At 37.1% G+C, this 26,013-nt stretch overlaps 1 protein-coding gene across 3 annotated transcripts in view; it reads left to right on the top strand.

Annotated features, from left to right (window-relative positions):
• The window catches only part of LOC126969873 (NACHT and WD repeat domain-containing protein 2), an 82,879-nt gene that overhangs the window by 50,684 nt on the left and 6,182 nt on the right, over positions 1-26,013 (top strand). For 2 of the 3 annotated variants that reach the window (XM_050815457.1, XM_050815456.1), the window contains exons 5-22: positions 5,436-5,586; positions 6,469-6,625; positions 8,230-8,382; positions 10,004-10,203; positions 11,120-11,212; positions 12,259-12,387; positions 12,987-13,092; positions 13,972-14,134; positions 16,121-16,329; positions 17,045-17,303; positions 18,213-18,388; positions 18,905-18,981; positions 19,459-19,995; positions 20,915-21,032; positions 21,489-21,618; positions 23,348-23,420; positions 23,673-23,809; positions 24,204-24,404. In XM_050815457.1, coding sequence (XP_050671414.1) covers positions 5,436-5,586; positions 6,469-6,625; positions 8,230-8,382; positions 10,004-10,203; positions 11,120-11,212; positions 12,259-12,387; positions 12,987-13,092; positions 13,972-14,134; positions 16,121-16,329; positions 17,045-17,303; positions 18,213-18,388; positions 18,905-18,981; positions 19,459-19,995; positions 20,915-21,032; positions 21,489-21,618; positions 23,348-23,420; positions 23,673-23,809; positions 24,204-24,404 — 3,069 coding nt within the window. Of the gene's footprint in view, positions 1-5,435; positions 5,587-6,468; positions 6,626-8,229; positions 8,383-10,003; positions 10,204-11,119; positions 11,213-12,258; positions 12,388-12,986; positions 13,093-13,971; positions 14,135-16,120; positions 16,330-17,044; positions 17,304-18,212; positions 18,389-18,904; positions 18,982-19,458; positions 19,996-20,914; positions 21,033-21,488; positions 21,619-23,347; positions 23,421-23,672; positions 23,810-24,203; positions 24,405-26,013 lie in introns of those variants that run through there. The other variant, XM_050815458.1, reaches the window with a different exon arrangement.

Raw genomic sequence — 26,013 nt, 5'->3', positions numbered from 1 at the left:
CGGTGAATTTCATAGGCGCAATCTTGAAATTGTATTTTGACCCGAAATTCGTTATTGTTGACCCCGAAAACCATGAAAATGACACCCATGAAGAGAAGTTGGTAAAATTCATAGGCGCCCTCTTGGATTTCGATGTTGACCCGATATTCGTTATTGTTGACCCCGAAAACCATGAAAATGACACCCATGAAGAGAAGTTGGTAAAATTCATAGGCGCCATCTTGGATTTCGATTTTGACCCGATATGATATTCGTTATTGTTGACCCCGAAAACCATGAAAATGACACCCATGATAAGAAGTTGGTGAATTTCATAGGCGCAATCTTGAAAGTGGATTTTGACCCGAAATTCGTTATTGTTGACCCCGAAAACCATGAAAATGACACACATGAAGAGAAGTTGGTACATTTCATAGGCGCCATCTTGGATTTCAATTTTGACCCGATATTCGTTATTGTTGACCCCGAAAACCATGAAAATGACACCCATGAAGAGAAGTTGGGAAAATTCATAGGCGCCATCTTGGATTTCGATTTTGACCCAATATTTGTTATTGTTGACCCCGAAAACCATGAAAATGACACCCATGAAGAGAAGTTGGTAAAATTCATAGGCGCCATCTTGGATTTCGATGTTGCCCCGATATTCGTTATTGTTGACCCCGAAAACCATGAAAATGACATCCATGAAGAGAAGTTGGTAAAATTCATAGGCGCCATCTTGGATTTCGATTATGACCCGATATTCGTTATTGTTGACCCCGAAAACCATGAAAATGACACCCATGTAGAGAACTTGGTAAAATTTATAGGCGCCATCTTGGATTTCGATTTTGACCCGATATGATATTCGTTATTGTTGACCCCGAAAACCATGAAAATGACACCCATGATAAGAAGTTGGTGAATTTCATAGGCGCAATCTTGAAATTGGATTTTGACCCGAAATTCGTTATTGTTGACCCCGAAAACCATGAAAATGACACCCATGAAGAGAAGTTGGCAAAATTCATAGGCGCCATCTTGGATTTCGATTTTGACCCAATATTTGTTATTGTTGACCCCGAAAACCATGAAAATGACACCCATGAAGAGAAGTTGGTAAAATTCATAGGCGCCCTCTTGGATTTCGATGTTGACCCGATATTCGTTATTGTTGACCCCGAAAACCATGAAAATGACACCCATGAAGAGAAGTTGGTGAAATTCATAGGCGCCCTCTTGGATTTCGATGTTGACCCGATATTCGTTATTGTTGACCCCGAAAACCATGAAAATGACACCCATGAAGAGAAGTTGGTAAAATTCATAGGCGCCATCTTGGATTTCGATTTTGACCCGATATTCGTTATTGTTGACCCCGAAAACCATGAAAATGACACCCATGAAGAGAAGTTGGTAAAATTCATAGGCGCCATCTTGGATTTCGATTTTGACCCGATGTCGATTTAAAATAGACCTTATATTTAGAGATGAACTTAAAAGTCACTAATTCTTCAAAAAAATACAGAAACATAATTTTTTGAAAATCGGACTGCTTACAAAATATGTAAAGTATCAAAGACAGTATTGTAGAGCTTCTAAAAAATATTCATGATCGTACAGCGATCTTTCCGAGTACGAGCTGCTGATTACAACCGACATAGTAACTACCCACGACGGCGGCCGAGCGCGGACTGACGTTGTTTCGATAGATCTTTCTGTGCAATGCGTACGGAGTGACAAAATAAAATAACCCTTAATACCACACTTTAAAGCTCATGCTTATCAGAAAAGTATATGAATTTTGGACGATTCATTTATATTTTTTTCTGAGATTATTTATAACATATTCATTAATTTATTTCCCGTGGTTTTGAAAATATTATATCTGCACTCCTTACGTAATTTTTAAGAGACAAAATTATGTAAGTAGTAGCAGAAAACTGATCCTGAATGAAGCCCCATTTCGTCAATTTTGTGTAAAGAGGTAACGGATAATCGTTTTTATGACATAAAATATCAAAATTTCAAAGCAAAAATTTCCCGCTAATTAGAGATAAAGAAGTAATCTATTTGTGGCAGTTTTTAGTTTAGTTTGATTTAGTTTCATTTTATCACAAACTCTACCGAAAAATATCTTATTTTTGTCGGATTCGTAAACGCGTCCTTAAGTTTAACTAACAGCAAGCATTAGCAACCTACAAGTAAGACTTAATGGTATGTGTAACAGGATAAAGTAGTGTTCATAGCTCCAAGTGCTATATTTTCACCACAAAACTTTTCTAAAAACTTGTTTGTGTGTTTTCTGCTTACTCTTCGCCTTAACAGTAGCAGTAGAACCAACCAACTATATGCAGTTTTCGTCCAGGAAGTACTGTCACCGCACTGTTTTGTGTTATATTTAGAACTACTACATTCCATCTTACAATCCGTTTTCCAGTAGGCGTCAGAAATGCGTGACCAAGTGTATTTTTATCTCTTTTATGTAGAATTATGAAGATATGGACGTATTATGACCTCTGGAATACGGACCTAAATCTGGTAACTGGTAAGGTGCGATTTGATCAGCGCCGTAAAATCCCCGTGCGTTAAGATAGAAACCGGCCGCCATCTTAGTGACGATACAGTGACGTCGCGTCCAGGCATACACTACAAAAGTCACCAATCAAAAGTACCGTTCGAAAACAAACTGCCTGTTGACGTAGCGTCATACTCCATTGAATTTGTTTTTTATGATATATTGGGTGGGGGTAACCTACCCTCAAGTAAGTAATGTATTTTGTTATTTTGAGTTTGATTGAAAACTTTTGATATCGAATGTTAGCTTTTAAGCTAAGGATGGGTTTGCTTTTATTATATTCTTTAATAACAACAGTGTCTGAAGGCGAAGGTTTTCAACCAGTGTGTAGTGCCAGTGATGACTTACGGTACGCAGACGTGGTCGCTAACTATGGGCCTGATGAGAAAGCTTGTGGTCATGGATAGGGCTCCGACATAGCCCGTATGATTGCGAAACTGAAGTGGCAGTGGGCAGGGCACATAATTCGACGGACAGATGGCCGGTGGGGCAGTAAAGTGCTCGAATGGCGAACACGTACCGGAAGACGCAGTGTTGGTAGGGCCGCCCACAAGATGGTCTGACCGACCGTCGTGAAAGTCCTAGGGAGACGACTTTGTCCAGCAGTGGACGTCTTCCGGCTGATGATGTTGATATTCTTTATTATGAGAGTAAGTAAAGACGATCGGACGATCCACCTCATGTTAAGCAGCATCGTCTGTCCATAACAGTCAATATCATCTGAATCCCGTGTATAATTTGCTGCAACTCCTGGAACTATTCGCGCCAATTTGAACCCGTCTTTTTATTTTATTTATTTTTATTTTTATGATAATAAGGGACGAGACGAGCAGGACGTGCAGCTGATGTTAATTGAAACGCCATGCCCATTACAATGCAGTGCAGCTCAGCATTCTCAAAGAACCAAAAATTCTGAGCGGCATCACAATTGCGCTCGTCACCTTGAGACATCAGATGTTAAGCCTCATTTGCCCAGTAATTTCACTAGCTACGGCGCCCTTCAGACCGAAACACAGTAATGCTTACACATTACTGCTTCACGGCAGGAATAGGCGCGATTATTTATATATTATATTAGGTCTATATTATAAGTTGATTTAAATGTTGTGAATTAGTATTTTTAGTGTTTCTTCTCTGTCGTGTTAGTCTTCATGTAGGTTTCAGAAGGTTTTTTGCAGCGTTTCACATCTTAAACTAACTCGTTTGTTAAGTCGAGAGTTCATCGGAAGCCGATTCTCGCTTACCTCTAACTCCAGCCCGTGCGGGCGGGTTTTTATTTATTTTATTTATTGCTCCAACAGGGTTAGCACCAATACAATTCCTTAATAACTAACACAGATATATATATATATTTTTAGGTGACACCCCAATTATAGGTGCAAATCGAGATCAAAGTCAAAATCAAATAAACTATTTCAATTAGGCTTAAGCTTAAGCGCTTTTGATCGTCACTACAAATATTTCTTTTAAATTACTGAATTTACCATATGTTCATAAAAAGTTCGTAAACATAATGTATAAGAAACTCAACGGCCACTCTTTTCAATCAAATGGAGTATTTTACAATGGCTGTAATATACATAACAAATTCGTTTGTAAGGTGCTGTATCGAATATTTGAATCGTGTTGAAATAATCAAAATGATTTCATAAAAAGTAATAACGAATGAACTGTATAAATATAGATTATCGATTATTGGATGCATCAACCTTAAGGCGCGGTCATACCTCAATATCCACAAAAATTGGTTTCTTAAAGAGTCGATTACAAAATAACGCAATAAAAATATTTCGACGCAAAAAATACAATGTACAAAGAAGGACTTAAAGAAAATTTTGAACCGAATAGAATATTTATATATAATTTGAAATATCCAAAAAAAAATTTGGAAGTTACTTCTCAAAAATAAATTATGGACTCAAAAATTTCCGAATTTGCAGCTATAACAACATTCTTTTTTTAAAGAATTTAATAGAATGAGTACTTTTCTAAAACTTCAACCGAACATTTTTTCAATTTAATACGTAAATTTAGAATAAACCAAAGAAAATCAGTAAAATAAATGCCCATTTGCAGCTTAGCCACATGATCAACACAAATATTGTAGGGTTGGTTGTAGCATTTACAATCCTAGTCAGTCCGCGCCTTAAGAGCTTGAATTCATTGTTTTTGTAAGGATGCTTCGTGAACATGATGGTCGTGATTACTGTCTCAATTAGTAATTGCATCCAACAAATACAATGATTCATAAACTATAACAGGTCGACCTGGCACCACAAGCAGCACACGATCAAGTAACAATACGGACATAAACAGAGCATTACATACGTTTTAGCAAATTAATATTAAAACATAATTAAATAATAATAAAAATATTGAAAGAGACAAGAGAAAAATTGAAGAACATAAAATCAACAACAAATTTCTTCTTTTTATGCTTGAAGAGTTACGGCCGTTCCCAATATACTATCTACAGATAGAGATAAATTACTACGGTCAGTAATTAGCTGTCAATAATCTGAAGCTGTCCTAATATACCCGATAAGTCATTCTTATCGCCTTATATTGGAACGCGTGAATTGCAATTTCCATACACACTTCTATCGCTGGTAAGCTATACGTCGTCCCATTGACAGACAGCGTGTACGGATAACGTGAGTTATCGTCGATAAGTTTATTGGAACAGAAAAGTCAACAATAGTTACGATTTTTATATCTCAAGTAAGAGATAGACTGAATATTGGGAACGGCCGTAACAAAACTTAGCGGAATTAACACTAAAGATATGAATTCAATTTTTTTTAAGTAAGCTGGCATGAGCGTATTGAGTCTCTCAGGATTTGGCTCACTTTATTAATGTTTTATTAATCCTCAGGTCAATCGGAGCTCGGTGCAGTGGTACCGGTGTTGTTCTTGAGCTCTAATTTGGGCACACCACTGCTTCCTCATACCCTCGAGTGCGCGGATTTTAAGGCAGCACTGCAAGATGCCACCGACGAAAATGATAAGGCACTCCTCAATAAGTGGTAATTTTTTATAAAAACAAACTAACTGCTTACTGCTTCTAAATGTTAGCAAATCTTAGATTTGTATCAGTCAGTTTTTAATTATCTCCACAGAAAGGCACTACAAAAAAATTAAATAAATTGTTGAACAAAAATCAGTCAGTTACTGGAATTATCAGTAGAATCAAGTGTATCACTAGGAAAAGATTGGTGACAACAGATATGGGACTTGCGTCTGGAAACTGCATTAAACAAAATACACTACTCACAAAGTCCAGAAAATTCCTTTAAGCATTTGTATAAAATTTAATAATAATCTTTTATTTGACAATACCTACAGAAAAAATTAGATGTAATATGATGATATTTACGATCTCTTAACAGCTATTCTACATAGCATGACCTTTTCATGACATACCATGACCGAGCCTTGCTCGAAATAAATTAAGAATGTACAAAACTTGAACAAAAATAATAATAGGACATCTAGATTCGAACCGGGGTCTTCTGCTTCCCGGATCACCCAATGTCCCATCTGAGCTATTATAGTCTTGTACATAGCGGCAAAATTTACCTTTGTATTCTAATGTTATTGTAGCTGTTTCTCGTTTAAACACGGATAAAACTACATTTTTTAAAATTGAAACCTAGTTAGATCGATTTACCGCCCCCGAAACTACCTGTATACTAAATTTCATTAGAATCGTTGGAGCCCTTTGCAAGATCAGATTATATATACAAGAATTGCTCGTTTAAAGATATAAGATATAATAATATGAAACAAGTAGAAAAAATACAATGGCCTAGATTGTGATAATAACATCGTGAAAGTGTGGGCACAATTATCCGAAGTAGGAATAATGTTTTTGTTATGTTTTTCACTGTCAAATCTCTTTTGAAAAGGTACACCCTGGACAGTAGCACAACTCCACCGTGCTACAGGCTGGTGAAAGGTGCGCCAGCTCGATGGAGGAGGGAGATGGCGAAAACCTTGACCGTTCTCGTCAGAACCCTGCCTCAGGAGGCCTGCGACGCGTATCTCACAACAGTGTTGGAACAGGTGCGATACTAGAATTGCAGAGCAAGCATTATTTATTTTCCTCGTAGGTTTTGTGTAAAGCTATTTGTATTACTTGGCAGAAAGTGCCATTCCACTAACATTCTCTTAGGAAAAAAGTTCTATGGGTACTCTTCTTCTTGTCACGTTCTTAATTTCTGAAGGTCGTCTCCGTAATTCAAGGTTTTCGTAACGTTAGTCACTAGAGCCTTTCACTGCTTTGGGTCCTCGACCTTCCTTATTGCGGTCGTAAGCGGTAGGCCAGTGAGTGTCTTGATCTGGTCCGACCAGCGGCTAGGCGATCGTCCGCGTGGTCTTTTGCCCTCCACCTTGCCTATGACTATCAGTTTGTCTAAATTACTGGGAAGGCGTCGGCCAATGTGGCAAAAATACCCAAGATCTTTTGAAAGCAAATTGTGGACAATCTAGTGCCAATGCAAAGTTGCTCCAGAATAGGCTTGTTTGTTCTTTTACTCGTGTCCACGCTATGCGAAGCATTCTTCTCCACCACCACATCTCAAAAGCGTAACTCCTTTTCCTCTCTGCCGCTTGGATGCCATTCCATGCTTCAGAGCCAAAGAGGAAGATTGAGAAGACTAAGGTATTCACGAGTCTCTTTTTGATTGTATTAGAGATCCTCCTGCTTTGCCAAATTCTGATTAGTTTGCTAATCGCACTTTTGGCTATTTGAATTCGTCTTCTGTTATCGAGCTCACTCCCTCCCTTGTCTGAAAGTAAAGATTCGAGGTACATAAATTCGCTTACGAATACCAAATCTGAAAGTTCGTCAGTCTTAGCGAGTTCACTGGCCCTGTCGATTAGCATAACTTTTGTTTTAGACTTGTTAATACTAAGTCCAACCAGTCCACTCTCCTGTTCTGGTCTGCGGATCAATTGAGCTAGTTCCTTTTCAGATGATGCAAAGAGTGTGGTGTCAACTGCGCATCTCAGGTTGCTGATTTTAACACCTTTGGTAATTCCTCCCTACCATCCATCTCTTCACATAAATATTTTCTCCATAGATGTTAAAAAGAATGGGAGAATTTACATCCTTGCCGTACTCCCTTTTTCGGTTTGAAAGATCCAGAAATGACGTCGTCAACTCTAACCATGGACTCGCTTTCTTGGTAAGGTTTGAGACCAGAGCTATGACATATTGGGGTACGCCCATTTCTCATTCTCCATAGATAATTCCACTGCACGCAATCAAATGCTTTTGAGCAGTCAATGAAGCACATAAACATTAGAACGTTAAATTTTTGGTTCTTCTCAATGATTTGCCAAACGTTCGAAATGTGTTCCCTTGTGCCTCGTCCTTTGACAAATCCCTCTTTTTCACTGGGTATTTGCCACTGAAGAAAACACTGTAAGCTATAACTGTTTAGTGCATAAAGCATTATCTTGCGAGCATGTGATGTGGGTACACTTGTACCAAAAATTTTAACTAATTAAAACCAGAAAATATTTTCACTTTATTGTTTTATACCGTCGTAAATTGAAGGAAATTTTATATTGCGCCTATATGTATTGGTGTAATAGGTATCAACTTCAATGTGCCTATGACATTAAATATTACGTCAAACCACGTCCACAAAATTACGTTACAGGAGGTGCAACACACCGTGCTCATGAGTTCGGAGACGGCACGACGTTGTGTGTGGGTTTGTCGAGCCGGACCCTCGCCAGACTTCAGCGAAAGTCCAGAGGAACAAAACAAGGAGTTGCAGCGGAGACTCGCTAACCTGCAGAGGGATTTGAAGGTCATAAAACTCAAATATTCATATTCAAAAATGATTTAATCACTTACACAAGGTCAGAATCTTGTAACAAACATCTGAAAATATCTGTCAAAACGATCTGTGTCGTCACACAATAGGTACAAAACACTGACCACTTTATATACCACTGGACTGGCGGTTGTCAAAGTGCTTTTGTGCCTGTTTGATATTCGCCATTTTGGCGCTATTGGCCATGTGGCGCGAGTCTGCGGTACTAAAACTAGTGATGACAACCTCAGCAAAATGCAAAAATACTTCAGAGTATTGTACGTTTCATCGCAGCTATTTATATTATGGCACAACAAATTTGCAGTCAAACATATGGAATAACCTGTCCAGTCGTATTTATACAGGTCAGTGGTACAAAACGAACACTTATCAAAACATGACACGCCCGGAGTCTAGATACATGTACAAAAGTAAAACGATAACTTTAAGTAAATTAAGATCTCACATACCATGACACAAATATAATTGTGAATTCCAAATTAAATTAAAAATAAAAAGTAATAAAGAAGCCTTCTTATAACTACTAGTAAAAATAAGGCGTAGAGCAATGTTTCTTTATTATAACCGTATTTTATAACCTTAGATTCTACCTACTAAGCTAGAGGTCCCGGGTTCGAATCCCGGTAGGTGCAAGCATTTATATGATGAATGTGGATGTTTGTTTCCGAGTCATGGATGTTTAAATGTATTTATGTATGTTTATATGAATTTATGTATGTTTAAGTAAGTATATTGTATTAAATATATCATTGCCTTGTAACCCAAAACACAGGCTATATATGTTTAACTTGGGGCAAGATAATTTGTGTAAAAAGTGTGTCTAAGTGTGTTAATATAACCATAATAGTCTGAGAATTGGTCGTAAACTATTTTTTATATCCCAAGTGATAATGGATGGCACCTAAAATTTTTTTATTCATTCCTCTTTCAATCACACACACAATAACTTAGCTATTTTGTATTTGTGTACCAAAATATTCACTAGAAATAATTTATATGGCCAAACACCCTGTGCCGGGTCTGTTAGTAATAATATAATGTTATAGTAATAGTTGATACTTTTATGCTATATAATATTGTACATATTAGCCACTCACCTCTACTATAAACCACTGGACTGGCGGCTGTCAAATTGCTTTTGTGCCTGTTTGATATTCGCCATTTTGGCCATGTAGCCAGACTCTGTGGTACTAAAACTAGTGATGACAACCTAGTGGACAACAAAGATAGTGAAAACTATTTCCAAAAAAAATTGTGTATTTTATAACGTTGATTCTTGAAGTATAAATAACACGGAAAGCGAACGAAATGAATTCAAAATGCAAAAATACTTCAGAGTATTATTTATTATACGTTTCTTCGCCATTATATTATACGTCAAAATGAGTTCTCTGGACGCTCGCGAGTGGCGTTTCAAATAGGCACAAAAAATTTGTTGTGGAACAGCCTGTTCAATGGTATTTATACAGGTCAGTGATATTAGTATATAATGTTCCCAAGTCCACGCCGGGTTTCACATAATATTGTATTATAGCACCACTGTACTTTGCTTTAATTTAACTTGCAATAAAAGAAATCTGTTTGAAACTTGCAGTTATACCTAAGCGAGCGAAACATAATCCGAGCGAGCATTCGCGGCCGCCCGAATTGTTCGAACTCTGTGTCGAGCTCGGACTCGGAGGAAGAGTACACGAGCCGGGTCCGGAGCGCGCTCGGCTCGCGGCTCGACGCGGTGCTCGACACGCTCGTCGCCGAAGGCGACGCGCCCGCGGGCTCGTGCGGGATTCCTACGAGGTATTCCATACTAGATTTAACCCGTGGCTTTGCTCGCGCTTATATCTTTCATCGTGATGATGACATAATCAGCCGGAAGACGTCCACTGCTGGACAAAAGCCTCCCCTACAGATTTCCACGACGATCGGTCCTGCGCTGCCCACATCCAACGTATTCCGGTGATCTTGACCAGATCGTTGGTCCACCTTGTGGGGGGCCTACCAACACTGCGTCTTCCGGTATGTGGTCCATCTTGTGGGGGGCCTACCAACAATTTTTATGTCTTATTTATCATTCTTATATCTTTAAGTAAGTGTCAAATATCATTGAAATTAAAGAAAATATTTTAAATTTTTCCTCAGACCATGATCTGAAAAGCATTGAGAATTCTAAAATTATGTCCTTTTATGATTTAACACTAATTTTAAGACTAAGGCTGGGAAATAGCTGATTGATAGAGTCTGTCTGAGTGTTAGTCAAAGTTGGCACTGGAAAAGGGCAGTATATTTAAATAATCTACCACTCTATTTACTTACCATGAAGAAATTGTAATAAGCTTTTTTAATCGTTGATAATTAATTGATATATATTTAAGTGGAAATTGGATTGATTAGTAGTCAGTGCCTATATTATAAACACAAAATTATTTCTGCGGTTGTTTATCGTTGAAGTTGTCAGTCATGCAAAACAACATGTCACGGACATAAGTTTTAATATAATTATTGTTTAGGATAATTTTTAGATAGGATCCCAAACACACCACCATTGCTGCACAAGTCCCTTATCATATGGAGCGTTGCAAGCGTACGTCGCAATGTAGTGTGTGTATTTAGGCGACCTCTTTCTGTGTTCCGTGTAGGCGACATTCGCCCGGCAAGGAATTAATACTTGTAACATTTCTAATCATTGCTAATATTAAATTGTTTACTGTTACAGTTTATTCGACGAGATTTGTGAACATGTATCATTCTGTCAGAAGTCGACGCAATGCTCATCGAATCGGGAGATTACACTCAGCGAGTTAAAAACGTGAGCATCAATTATTATACTTACCTATTGTTGCAATGGGATAATACACCCATTTTTGAAGACATTCACTAAAAAAAAACTCAAAAATATTATACAATTATTAAGGACATTATACATCATCATAATATAAGTCGGAAGACGTCTACTGCTGGACAAAGATCTCTCCCGAAGATATTCAATCGGTCCTGCGCTGCCCTCATTCAACCTAGGAACCTAGGTCATACAATTTAATGAGATTGTGGGACGCTCTTTTGTTTTATAGTTATGATGTCAGTTGGTCATGTTAAATGAAAGACCATAGGAAACTCAAAAGCGTAACTATCTTATGAAGCGTTCAATAAACCAATTGTATATGAATTGGTATTGTTACCGTAATTGTTGTTATTTTGAATATCGTGGCGGGTGAGGATCAAAGGGGGGGGGGGGCACCATGGTATGATTATACGGTTCTACCTATTGCAGTATCGTTTAGCTCAGGAATATAGAATTTATTTTAATATTTTCTCTACACCCATGCATTAAATCCTCTACTGATGACTCTACAACAGTTAGCTTATTGCCAACAAAAAACACCCAATGTTCTAATAACCATTACATCATCCAAACGAGTGTTGTAATGAAATTCAGTACAACATTACAACACTCCGCGGTGCGAGTCATACATTGCGGAGCTAAAATTCCGGCATGGCGCCGTGTTCAAGTCGGTTTTCATTTTGGGCATTCATAAATTGAGCGGACCGATGACATTCCCCCGATAGTGCTGCAGAGATATGCTCCTGAGTTGGTGCCGGTCCTTACACCGACTGAAGCCTAAAGCCGCTCTCCATGATAACTCACCGATGGTCCGTCAAGCCGCTGTGTTGAAAGGAATATCATTGTAGCACTACGAAACATTATCTTTTTATCAAAGTCTCAACAATTGCGGTGTTTGAATTACGGTTCGTTGACAGACAGATGGACCGACAGCGGAATCCCCTAAAGAGAGGTGAACATTGTACTTACAGTTTTACTGCTACTGATTTTATCATGTGTGTCGCATTGAATAGGTACGTGCAAGGCGAGAGTTCTGTTCCCCTGGTGTTGCTGGGTGGGGCTGGCTGTGGCAAGGCGACCCTGCTGGGCAGGGCCGCCTCTCTCGCCCACACCTGGCTCGATGACTTGGCGCTTGTGGTCAGGTATTTGGCGTTTTTCGTAAATTACATAACTGGCAAAACCTTTCTCGTATACCATGTCAGTACAATGGTATCAAACATGACAATATATTCTATGTGCTAGAACTTTTCATCAACGTTGTTATTTTTACATTATGATATTAGAAGCTAATGCGAACGAGTACACACTGTACATTAATGATGCGTACTACTCGGATAAAGTTAGTAAGTCTTTTGTGATGTATATGCTTTTACAACAAAATCCCAGAAAAAGTTCAAAACAAATGTATTTCCAAATTCAAAAGACGTTTATTTGGTAAAGTTTACTATAATTAACTAAATGATTTTCCTAATTATGGTATAATTATATTAGTATATTATATTATGGATTGGGAATGGAGCGACCGCTGTCAGGCTATTTAAATTATAAATTTGAGTGTATGTATTTGTAATAAGTACATACTGTGGTATTTTTTTTCAAGTTATATTTAACTAACCTGCGGGTAGAGACAAAACACGATGAAACAACTATTTAGTGAATTCTTACGAAACGCCCCAAACCATTAAGTTTTGGTTTGAGAATTTTCAGTATCAGTGGATCAGTAATAATAACTGTATTCCAGATTCGTGGGCCTGACATCACAGTCAAGTAGCTCACACCAGCTGCTGAAGTCTCTCGTGGATCACCTACACGTTCTTCACACAGGCTCGGTGTACAGAGGGAGAAATGTAAGAGAATGAGTGGAGAAGGTTCCGTACGATAATCTGGTTTTTTTACACAAGTGTCTGATAAACTAAAGAAAGCGGTTTCTTATTGATATTATTATTCTTAGCCTTATTCTATCGGGAAATATGAAGTAGAAATTAGAAATCAGAAACGGATTTTCTTAGCGGTATTTCGTATTTTTTTTTATATCTTTTAAAAAAATATATCGCTATGGAACTTTATTTATTATATCGTAAAAATATATTTGAAACCCCACAGGGTTTAAAGCGCCGTCACCCGAGGCTTTTTGATTGTTACGATCAAATTTTCAAGGCGATTGATACACCTTCTTCTTAATACCTACTTCTAGTACCGATAACTCGTTACACTCTAACAATGATCACACACTAGCAGAGATTGTATCTCTTGTATAACGCTCTGAATGTTCACTTAAATCAAGTGCGCCTCTTTATATACCTTATACAATCAACAAAGAGGATAAATAAGTTAACATGTTTGTTTACGTAACAGCTAGTTGTTAACAAAACTATATTTTTATCGTAATTATTATGACGGGTACTCGCGATATATATTTTATTGATTTCATGCCGATATTCCGATCCTATGGCATGAATCGTAGTCGCGGCGGGACTGCGGAGGCGGCGAGAAAAACTTGACACATTGTGCCTAGTTCGTATTGGTCTTCGATTCACTAATTCATGACACACAATACTGTCGACGTCCATACTTTCGGACCTTTTTGTTGCATTTGTACCATATTATTACTATACTCGACCTTAAAGTCTAATACATAAGGTCTAGATTCTCTTCAACAGCCCGCTTTTGCGAAAATTATTATTGTCTCACTCCACAATACAATTAATAATAATAATTAATCGTAGGAGCCCACACGTCTATCGTCTACATTGGGTCGACTGCTGGAAGCACTGGGTCGAACTCGGCCAGTACTCCTGTGTGTTGCGGGCACTGACGCACTACGCGGAGTTCGCTGGCTTCCGTGTCGACTACCGCGAAATGTTAAGATGATCATTACGGTCACTGAAGGTATGCCATCCAATGTAACATTAATAGTTATTTATGTCACTGTTGTGTAATAAGGGGTATTAAAACATGAATGTGTAATAATAGTATCATATAAGTATTATTATACTTAATTATCAACAGTTGCATAAAAGACTTTACCTACACCCATAATATGAATTCTCTATAAAATATTCTGAAACAAAAAAGCCAGTTCTAGTAATCATAACGTCATCCAAACGAGTGTTGTAATGTTGTACTGAATTTCATTACAACACTCGTTTGGATGTTGTAATAATGTAATGGCTATTAGGTGATTGGGTGTTTTAATGTTGGAAATAAGCTTTAGAATCTTTAATAGAGGATTTAAAGCATGGGTTTAGATTAATATATTTTTCAACACACTTGCTCGTAACGTGAGCCTAATTACATCGTTCTTAGGACCTTAAACCGAACTATAACACACACGTGCATAATAATAATACACACTCGTGAATAATAGAATTATCTCTATAAAACTTAAGATAGTACCTAACTGCAAATTATTTGAGAATAAACAGAGCATTTTCAATTTAACCGGGTAATATAGTTTTTTTTTTTTTGGATATACAAAGACGTTTTTATGCCGCTGAAAATCCATTTACATTTTTGGAATAAATATATGTCCCTAATTAAAACGAAAAAAACATATAAAACATTATAATTCACAGTAATTTGTTATAAATTATATGTAATAAATATATTTTATCACTAAAATTATAATTTTTAAGTAAGATGTAATATGTAATCCATTATCACATTACATTTGGCGGGTGCAAAAAAAAAACTTTAATTTTCATATTTTGATGTATCGCGTTTGCTGCTTTGTGGTAAATAATTTGTAAAAATGTGAAGTTTTAGTTTACAAAATGCAACCCAAAGCCTGATAATACCTGCACAATCTAGAAATCTAAAAGTACTTAGCTGAGTTTCAAAATTTATGCAATGCATAATTACTTGTAGTTTTGCCCCTTGATTGTGAAAAAAAAAGTATGGTGCTATAGCTGCCATTTATCTTAAAAACATGGCTAGTATGTGTAGATTCTAAAAAGGTATGATAGTGGGTACCTTAGCAAATAATATTAGCTCCAGGAGCAAAAGCACTAAGCTAGGTCGGGATTTCAATTTCTCAAGTAATGTCATAATTTTCGTGATTCAAGCTATAACACACCAAGACATGATTTTATTCCATTAAGAATGCAATTTTAATCTAAGTAGTGTGTAATCATCTGTTAATTTGCATTCGTAAAAACTAGATTTTATTGTAGCCTGACATCGGGGTTACCTCCACTTATCGGATTATCCATTATTTACGACAGACCCTGTATAAGAAAGTGTGCGTCCATAGTGCGAGCCTAGCGCGGATGCGACGACCGGCGCGAAATATCAAACATATGAAACGCGCCTTTGCGTCTTTACTGAAGTGACTAAGGCGGAAGCCTAGCGCGACGGGTCGGAGCGAGTTAGCGTTTCATATGTTTGATATTTCGTTTCATTTTCAAAGGTTCGGTTTCACCCGTTCCTATCCGCGCGTTATGGCCGCACTACGAGCCTAGTCAGCGAGCGACCTGGCGCGCGAATAGCGGGGATAACAAACCAGTTCGGTCTTATCGCTCGGCATTTGCGCGGCTGCATATTGTTTGTTGTAAAATGGCGGTAAATACTGAATAGTTTATAAGTGCAATTCAATCTAAACCACTGCACAGTAATTTTTGGGGTATAACCTCAATTCTTCATACAAATTTAAAAAAATCACCACATTGTTTTCTGTTTTTATTTATTTCGTGTACACTATCTCTAAAGTTCAACTACCCCCATCTCAGAATCGGACTGTCAAGTAAAAATACTAAATCCTCGTCTCTCACTCGCCAATAAGGCCGATCAGTGTTTCAGGAATGAAGAGCCTCAACCACTGACCATTTTCATTATATATATAGATAATAGTGTCTATGTTTATCACGCCATTTCCAGAGAAGGACGAACCATCAAGTTCAGCCATAATGGCAGTTTTGTCGTCTGAAGATGGGCCCAAGGTGGTTCGAGCCCCGCCCGTGGGTCCGGAAGAAGCGAAAGCCGTGCTCACTGCGTGTTCCGCCGCCTACAGCAAGACTGGTTCCGCTGTTCCACCTGAAGCTGCCGTCAAAGCTGTACAGAAGTGTACCCTACCTTTGTATGCCAAGGTAATGTTACGGCTTGCTTCAATTTATTTGGCACTCAGTATAGTAATTACGTTATTAAAAAGACTAATTGTCATAAAGCCTAGATATATAGACGTACGTAAAAGATTACTATCGATTCAAAAATGACAAGGGAACCATAATTTGATAGTAAGGTTGAATTTCGTAAACCATAAGATATGTTTAATATTAATATAATGATAAATTTTAATTAGCGCGATTTTTTGTAGTATATTCGGGTTGGAGAACATATTGTCATGCTTAAGAAAATATTGAACTATTTTGACCTTGCCTTGTATATATATATACATAAAAAATTATGTATTTATTTTATTTATTCTAAAAAAAATTTTATATTTATTTTATTAATTCTTATACACAATTGTCACTTTAGCAAGCATTTTACCTGAAATATGTAAAAAATGACACACTGTCATAATTCATAAAAGTGTTACGTTGTAATACGAAATACAACTTATCGATTGTGTTCCATATTGATAAAAGTACTGACATAATTGCCATTGTTATACTACATTACTTTGATAATTTTTTTCTAACTGACTGCTATAGTCCATTTGACCCACTTTACCCGGTTGAACGTTACATAGGTGAGCGTGACATCTCAATCTCATTCAATATTCACACATCATAAATAAATGTGCTCACCTCGAAGTTATTCCTTTAATAATAATTTAACAGAATGTGTATATTACCGCAGATTCTGGCCTGGCAAATATCCCTCTCAGCAGAGACGTTTACAGAACAAACAGAGACAGACACAGCACCAGAACTAGTGATTTGTGACGAGTTAGAAGCGCAGCTGGAGCAAATATTAATCACGACCGAAGCTGCTTTGGGTGCTGATAGAGTGAAGGCTTGTCTCTCTGTACTGACGGCTTCTAGAAGAGGACTAGACGATGCCGAAATACTGGATATATTGGCGCATGATGATCTGTTCAGGAGTGAAGAGACTTACTGTAAGTATTTGAATTAAGGTGAAAGTCACACACAACAATGAACCTGGCCTGTCTCTCACAGGCTGGCATAGATTATAGACTTTCATTTGCCACTGTTTTGAAATCGCCTAGCAACCCGCTTTTTAAATAAGTACCTTGGACTTTCCAGCAAGACTCTGCTAATGATCTCTGACCTTTAGGATTTGATATTCATATTATTGAAATAATAATTTACCACGGCGGCCATTTTGGATTTCACAAAACCCCAAATCGTTTTACGCCATTCTGAGATCTTTTCGAATGATTCTATAGGTTTCTTACCTCGTCAATTGTGTCATTTTTTGGACAATACCTAAAATTCGTATCACGCTCACTCGAGAACTGTTATAAATATCGACTTAAAAGCCTATGGTGAAGATAGTTAAACGTCAACTTTATTGTTAAGTGTTATTGTTAAGTTTAATTATTTAATATTAATAGGTAGTATAAATACTACTTTCATGACAGCGCCTAACAACTCCCGTAATTGACACCCATATCAGATTATTAAATAAACAATATTAACTATCTTGAATTTTAATGAAAGAGACTCATGACACGAGCGAGTTAGAAAATAAAATATACTTGTGCCATTAATGATGTAATATTATAAATATAGTATAATATACACATAGTATTTTGTATCCAGCGCTAGAAAAAAACTGATCCAAAGAACGAAATAGACATCCAAATCTGTATAATGTTTACATTAATAATTAAAGACTAACATACTATACTCGTAATTAAACACTATTAATACTAACCTAAAAGACCCCCTTTTGGTCCTTCGATCCGGATTAGCAGAATACGTCACAGTAAACCGTGGCCCGGCTTAGCTATATAATATAATGAGGCAATATCAGTTAATTAAACACTTTGTAACAACTCCAGTACCCTGGGCCCCCGCGGCACTACTTTGGCCGCAGTTAGCAGCCCTGCTTTCCCCCTGGCTGCGTTGGGACTCGCGCGGAGCGGCTCGGTGGAGAGACGCAGCCCTGGCGGCTGTCGCTGCCGAGCGATATCTTACCGACATGACCGCCAGGTCTCTACTACTTGGTTACTACGAGGTAACCTCTTTCTATACTTTATATTTGTAATATATGCATTCGACTCACTAGAATCTAAATGATGCTATTTGGTGTAGGGCAAGTAATATTTACACAATAGTACTACGTACTAATTGTACGTGCACGCTTGCACCTAAGCAGATGTCGCTTTTATCTTTAACATCTATATTCTATGTTCTCAGTGAGACGTTCCAAGAGAACAATTGTAATTATTTTAGTTAGTTTCAAATTGAATGCGTATTTGATGTTTTGTTTCTGTTCATGTCTCCAATAAATAAATACAGGCAGTTTGAAAGACTGTTCTTTACGTTTCCCTTGATTTTCCAAATTTGCGTGGTAATTGGCGATTGATCGATCACCACGTGTAATAATTATAATTATTTTACGTAAAAACTGATTCCACAGGCAGATGTCTTTACTGCTGAGTCCCACAATTAACATCAGAATTAACTCTGTAGTTCCATTGCGAAACTCAAATGACAGTATCATTACTTATTTGGTGTCACACAATTTCAGGGCGAATGGTTCAACGAAAACGATGTAAAGATGACTGGACGTCTCTTATCTCAAGAAAACAAATTCTCGGAAGATTTGTAAGTATGCTCATTTATCTTAGTATGTAATAGTTTGGGAATTACATCTTACATTTCCCAGAGCAATTGCGCGAGATAAGGACAGGCAGACGCTTGCTGACGTCACGCGGACAAGTTTCTGTCCCTGTTCTAAAGCGGGGTTGGAGTTTCATTTTTTCTTGATTTGGATCTTTATCTATTTTTCATTTAACGTTTTTTATATACTGAAAATTAATAAGAATGAGGCCCACTTTAAAAGAGGTTACTCTCACGGTATACTTAGTTAATTTGTATTTCTTTTACTAGTGCTGATTTTTCTAATTTTTGCCGCCGAATCCCACTATCGCACCACACGCCACCAACTTATATATAACCCTGTGTGGTGGTCTTCCATAACGTTATTTTTAAGATTCCTACTTCCATGTACAGCCAAACTTTAGAATGAATTACCTAGCATGGTATCGAATTATGATTTATAGAATTATGTAATATTTTCAGCTACAACACCAGAAAGTTAGATGAGATACCATTTCAACATTATCATCTTTTGAAGGAAGACCCCGAAACATTCGCAAAAAAGCCATACTTCACCCAGCTGGACTGGGTTCACGATAAACTGGCCGCCACAGATTGTGGACACTATTTAGAAGACATTGGCTTAGTACATATCGACCCTTTGCCGGAACACATTCAAATACTCAAAGAAGTTTTTGAAACTCATTCGTACGCTCTTGATTACGACCATAGACAGTTCTATGGACTCCTTAGATCAACTATAGAGAGGCGACAGAGAGAGGGCGTAGATATACAAAGCGAAATAGTCCACAGTTGGATGAAAGATTTATTTGATCCACCTGTACCAACGTTTTATCCAATGAACGAAGATTTTTGGAAGGTTGACGATGTCGAGAAATCTGATGTTGAAGGGTTCCATAGTAAACCATATGATTTGATTGTTAGATTTGATACTAGAGGGAAATATATCGCTACTGTTTCAACAGAGAAAGAAGAGATATGTGTTTGGGATGTAACGCGGTAAGTGGTACATTTTATATCATTGTTTGTCAAAACTATGAAATAATTTTGAATTTTGAATACATTACATATGTAAGTATCCATACCTACCTTATGCACACACTTTTTGTCCCAATGAGAGGGAAAATAGAAAAGATATTGTTATTTGTTAGCAATAAAAATAATGAAATGAAATGAAATGAAAAACAATAAAGTTATGAAATGATATTAATAGATAGGGCTTATGACAGTAGATTGACTAATTGAACAGATTAATAGAGAAATGTTTTGAAAGGCCGACCAAGTCAAGACCACTATATAACTAGAAATAAGGAATCGCTTTTAACTAATTCTAGTAGGCTTCATAGGATACATAATAGCTTTATGATAAATGTATACAATTTTATAATAAAGTCCCAGCCACCGTTCAGGCATTATCTATAAATAAATTTAAATGTTTTATTAAAAAATGGCTGTTTCATAAATCCTACTACTCTACAGCTGAATATCTAAGTGATCCGACAGCCTGGGACTAGATTATGATTATTTTACAGCAATAACAATGACAGTACAATATTGTATAATTCATTAAAAAGAGCGCAAAAAAAAAGAAAGTTGGGAGAGTTTCTTGCGCCGCTAATTCTCTCTCAGATCGCTATTTGTTTCTGAAGCGTTAGTAGTGTGTAGTAAATTAGAAATGACATCAAAAAGAATTCTAAAGGATTCAATTTTGAGAAAATAAATGCCACCTAATATAATAGATTATATTCCACCAACGACATATTAATCGTGAATGCGCTAGGACGATTGGGACGATTCGTACTTTTCATATGTGCCATTGTACATGAAATTGTATTTGGATTATATACAGACTTAGCTGATATGAAGCGCACAAACAAAAATAAATTTATTGTATAAAATAAATATTTATGCTTTGCAGATGTAAGCTGGTACGAAAGTTAATTGGTGTGACACATCCTATAAATTTGGTACCGATCGATGAATACAGGTGTGTGGTACTCTGTCGACGAGAACTCCGGGTTTATGATCTGAATCAGGTATAAACTTACATCACTGACCTGTATAAATACCACTGAACAAGCTGTTCTATGTTTGACAGCAATTTTTTTGTGCCTATTCGTAGCGTCACTCGCGAGCGTCCAGAGAACTAATTTTGACGTATAATACAAAAGGCTGCGAAGGAACGTACAATACTCGAAGTATTATTACATTTTGAAATAATTTCGTTCGTTTTCCGTGTTATTTATACTTCAAGAATCAACGTAATAAAGTACACAATTTTTTTTTGTAATTAGTTTTCCACCATTTATCAATGTTTACTGAGATTGTCAACACTAGTTTTAGTACCGCAGAGTCTCGCTACATGGCCAACAGCGCCAAAATGGCGAATACCAAACAGGCACAAAAGCACTTTGACAGCCGCCAGTCCAGTGGTATATAAGGTTATTATATGTCGATGTAGACATATTAACGGTTGTGATGAATGTTTGCAGGGTAAATTTGGAGTGGCGTTGAAAGGTGTAATGAACCAAAAGATGCCCTACTACGGTCTACACGACTCCAAGCATCTGGTGACGTTGTCAAGAAACAGGATGTACGTCAATCTGATGAATATTGAGAACGGTAACTATTGTAATATTATTGATATCCCCTGTGGTCTCCTTAAAAGGAGTTTTCTTGAAGTAAAATTTTCTACTTTTTTTTTACATCAGCCGGTTCGGAATGTAGCTGTATCACAACCGGACCTGAACTGTGAATTTGCGTTACAAGAATACGAAATTTAACTTTTTGAAATAAGGTTTGCTTGGCTTGTTACGAGAGTAGGGCTACTAGACACACCACCATGCGCCCGTAATACAAATACTTACGTTATTGTGTTTTTTTTTCAATGGAAGAGTAGAATAAATTAGTTACCTGATGCTATGTGAATTTTAAAACTGAAAATGTATTACACCGTGGAGGGCGAAGATCCCACCGGGGGTTCTTTTGTGAACGTCAACGGTTCTGCCTATAAGAAATATATATAACTCCAGAAGCGTGAGGGAGGGAAACTTAATTGTTCCAAAGATAAAAATTACTATGGCAAAAGATTAAATGAATATGTGGTGCCAGTCATATACAACGAGATAGCGTGGCTGAAGAGTGTTACCAAGAAAAATGCGCTGTTTTAACAGCTATGCTATTTATAGCATTAAATTTAAAAATTTTGGATAGCTTATGTAAATCGTTTGTTTTTCTAATTGTAGTTTAGTTGTTAGTCCTATTAATTTATTTTAAAGTAAGCAGTAGTTAAGTAGGTACACATAATTAAATGTTTTTAAGCGCAATAACTTGCCAACAAACTGTTAAAGTTTGGAAAGATATATCAGTAAGTTAAAAGTGTACTTATCAAATTTAGAAATATGATTGAATAAAAAATATTGCGCGTGTCCTGTGTAATTTTACCGGCAACCATGAGTGCATCAATTATTTGTGGGAGAAATAAGTGTAGTGGTAGAGTACCTACCACCGATAAACAGCATGGAATATTAAAGATCATGTGGATACATCCCTAAGAAAAGTGACTTTGCTATGTCGCGGATTGTAAAATCCGCCACATAGCTGATTTGCTATGTGGCGGATTTTACAATCCGCGACATAGCAAATCAGATTTCATGGCATAAAAAGAAAAACGTCACATCCAACGTATTCCGGCGATCTTGACCAGATCGTCGGTCCATCTTGTCCTCCCAACACTGGGTTTTTCGGCTCGTGGTCGCCATTCGAGGACTTTACCTCCCTAACGGCCACCTGTCCGTCGAACTATGTGCCCTGCCTACTGCCACTTCAGTTTCGCAATTTTCATTTGGGCGATGCCGGTGGCTATGATTCTCCTACGGATCTCCTCATTTCTGATTTGATCTCGCAGCGAAACTCCGAGCATAGCCCTTTCCATTGACTTTTAGGCGACCATGAGCTTTCTCATCAGGTCCATAGTTAGCGACCACGTCTGCGGTAAGTCATCACTGAACACACACCTTCGTCTTCAGACACTGTGGTATTTGGGACGAGACGATTTTACGTAACTTCTCAAACGCTGCCCATCCGAGTTGGATTCGACGAGTGACCTCTTTCTTAAAAGTAGTAGGTCTTGGGAATATAATTTAAATCCCGGCACAGTTAGGGCACACGTTTCCTAGTTAGAACGATTTTTCGATTTTTCCACAGCTCATTTTTTAGACATAGGAAGCCGAGGCTAGCGCAAGCAGGGGGCACAATAGATCCTAGGATTTAAGCGCATTTTAATCCCCTACTCATAATAATTATAAGGTGAGCAGTTCATGTTTTATGTGCAGTTGATTTTATATTGCAGGTGACTGTGTAACGACATTCAAAGCGGGTGAAGATAGATTTCTTAATTCACTTCTCGTCTCAGGCGATGGACGGTTCGTACGATTTTTATTGTGAAAATATTCGAAAGTGTTTCATTTTTCATTGTATTGATTTCGTTTGCCTCAACTCTGCGAATTCGACTGTTTCTGCCCGCGTTTTTAAAGCTTAAATTAAATTATTTAGTTTATATAACAGTTTTATATTGAAATCTTAAGGATCAGATCTACTTGCTACAAACATTGACATAACTGAGTAAAAATTGAATATATCTGACTTGTTTTCAATTTTTATTTTGTTGTTTCCAGTGTTCTAGTATGTGGGGATGAAACACAGAAACCTTTCCCGTTACTAGTGTGGTCGCTGACATCTCGGAAACTGTTGTACGATCTGAGAATACCTCATCACGACTTCATCACATCTAAAGCTGCTATCACGTATGAAGGTAATGTGTCCTAATCATAACTCTTACAATTAAATACAAATTTCTTTAAATTGAACCCGTCGGGACCAGGGTGGATAGCGCTGGCAATGGAGTAGTCCTAATCCGGGCCCGGTTGAGACTCCATTACACTTAATAAGTCACACGAAATAATTTCAAACTCAAAAGTTATTTATTTATTTAAAAAAAAATGTAACTAATACAGTAAAAATACACTAATTAACAAAATTTTGATTTAATAAGTAGTAAAATTTACTAATTACTTAATTTTGGATCTAAGTGGTTTTGAAGTAACGTGCGCTTATTAATTCATTAGAGATTCTTAATAGTCTTTCTGATTTAACATAATTTGAGCTTGACTTAAAATATGACGTGTAACGCTCGGAGCCTCATTCAGGGTCGTACGTGTGCGTGGTATCCCGCGAGCTGGAGGAACCCAGCCCCAACTTCATCGTGGTGTACGACCTGCAGTCGGGCACTCTGTTCAAGAAGTGGAAGCCGGGCTGCGACACCGTGGCGCTCGCCATCAGCTCCGCAGACGGCTGCGTGCTGTCCAGCCTCGCTGACACCAGGATACTGGTCTGGGACCTGGTCACAGGTAGGCACTTTACAGACGCTGTACACGCTTCATTACCAAGAATAATACAACTCCCAGGAACGAGAGGACTCCAGGGGAGTAGGTATGTCAGTAATGAGATAAATCTCTCGTTGGTTTCCCAACCAATGAGACTTCCGTCCGTTAATCTGCAGACACGGAAAAGAGGTATCACATACAGTATGATACTACTCGAAATCAGTGTAGTACCTGACATCCACAGTTCATCTGTTTGTAAATGGAAATCTAATTTATATAGATTTCTTAATTAGTTTATAGTTATTTATGCAACTGTTGTGTAATAAGGGGTATTAAAACACGAATGTGGATTTATCTCACAGGGCGAAGCCAAGTGTGATAATAGTATCACATGAGTGTTTTAATACCTAATTATCAACAGTTGCATACAAGACTTTATCAACACCCAAAATATGCATCCTCTAAAAGATTCTGAAACAGTTAGCTTACTGCTAACATTAAAAATAACTGATTATATACAAATAAACTAAGTATTAATGAAACAATTATTTATTTTAGTAGTAATTTACATTTTTTATAGTGCAATTATTAAAATTCACTAGAATATTATGTTCTTTTGGAAATTAATCGCTCATTTTTTGTAAACAAAACAATAAAAATATCGAAGAAAAATGGCGGGGATTCGAATTAACCTACTTTTTTTTACGGCGCGCGACGTTCTGGTGGTGTGGAACGCGCTTAAACCTAAATGTTCTTTTTTTGAAATTCATACAGATGCCACGCATTGAGCAAAAAGAATGTGGCTGTCTGTTAAAACTCTTTGAGCATCAAGGGAATGAAAAAAAAATAGGAGTGTTGTTATGAAATTCAGTACAACATTACAACACTTTTGGATGATGTAATGGTTATTAGAACATGGGGTGTTTTAATGTTGGCAATAAGCTAACTGTTTCAGAATCTTTAATAGAGGATTTAAAGCATATAGTAGATAAAATTATTTAAAAAATCTTAATATTATTACCATAATTATTCACGTCTATTTGTCCAAATATATATCTCCTCTGTCTTTTTCTTTTATAATATTACATTACCTAAAGCTAGTTTTAAAATCGCTATTATTGTTGTATTTTTAAAGTTATTAATTTATGATGTGTACACACCCTCGTGGAGTTGCAGCCTATCCTTTTTTTTACATGTTTTGTATGTAGCTGATAGTTTTTTTTACATGTCTTGTATGTAGCTGATAGTTTTTTTTACATGTCTTGTATGTAGCTGATAGTTTTTTACATGTCTTGTATGTAGCTGATAGTTTTTTTTACATGTCTTGTATGTAGCTGATAGTTTTTTTGCTTATTTAATATGTATTTGTTGTAATTCTTTTGTGTGTACCTATTAAATAATTAATTAATTAATTAATATATAAGTTACGCACATTTTTTATGTATTATATGCATTCCTTGAGTCATTAGATAGCCTTTCATATTCGTAATGTGAACACTTCAGTGCCCTTTCAGTCAGAAAGTTTTTACCAGGCTTGTTTGCACAGTATACCTGCTAGGCACCACAGCGGCGACTTGTCCTACAAAGCAGTAATGTGCAAGCACTAGTTCTGGTTCAGTTCGAAGGAGTGAAA

This window comes from Leptidea sinapis, chromosome 19, assembly GCF_905404315.1.
Source record: "Leptidea sinapis chromosome 19, ilLepSina1.1, whole genome shotgun sequence".
In the NCBI taxonomy this organism is placed as follows: Eukaryota; Metazoa; Arthropoda; class Insecta; order Lepidoptera; family Pieridae; genus Leptidea; species Leptidea sinapis.
The sequence above is the reverse complement of the archived record's forward strand: the minus strand, read 5'-3'. Positions and strand labels throughout refer to the sequence as shown.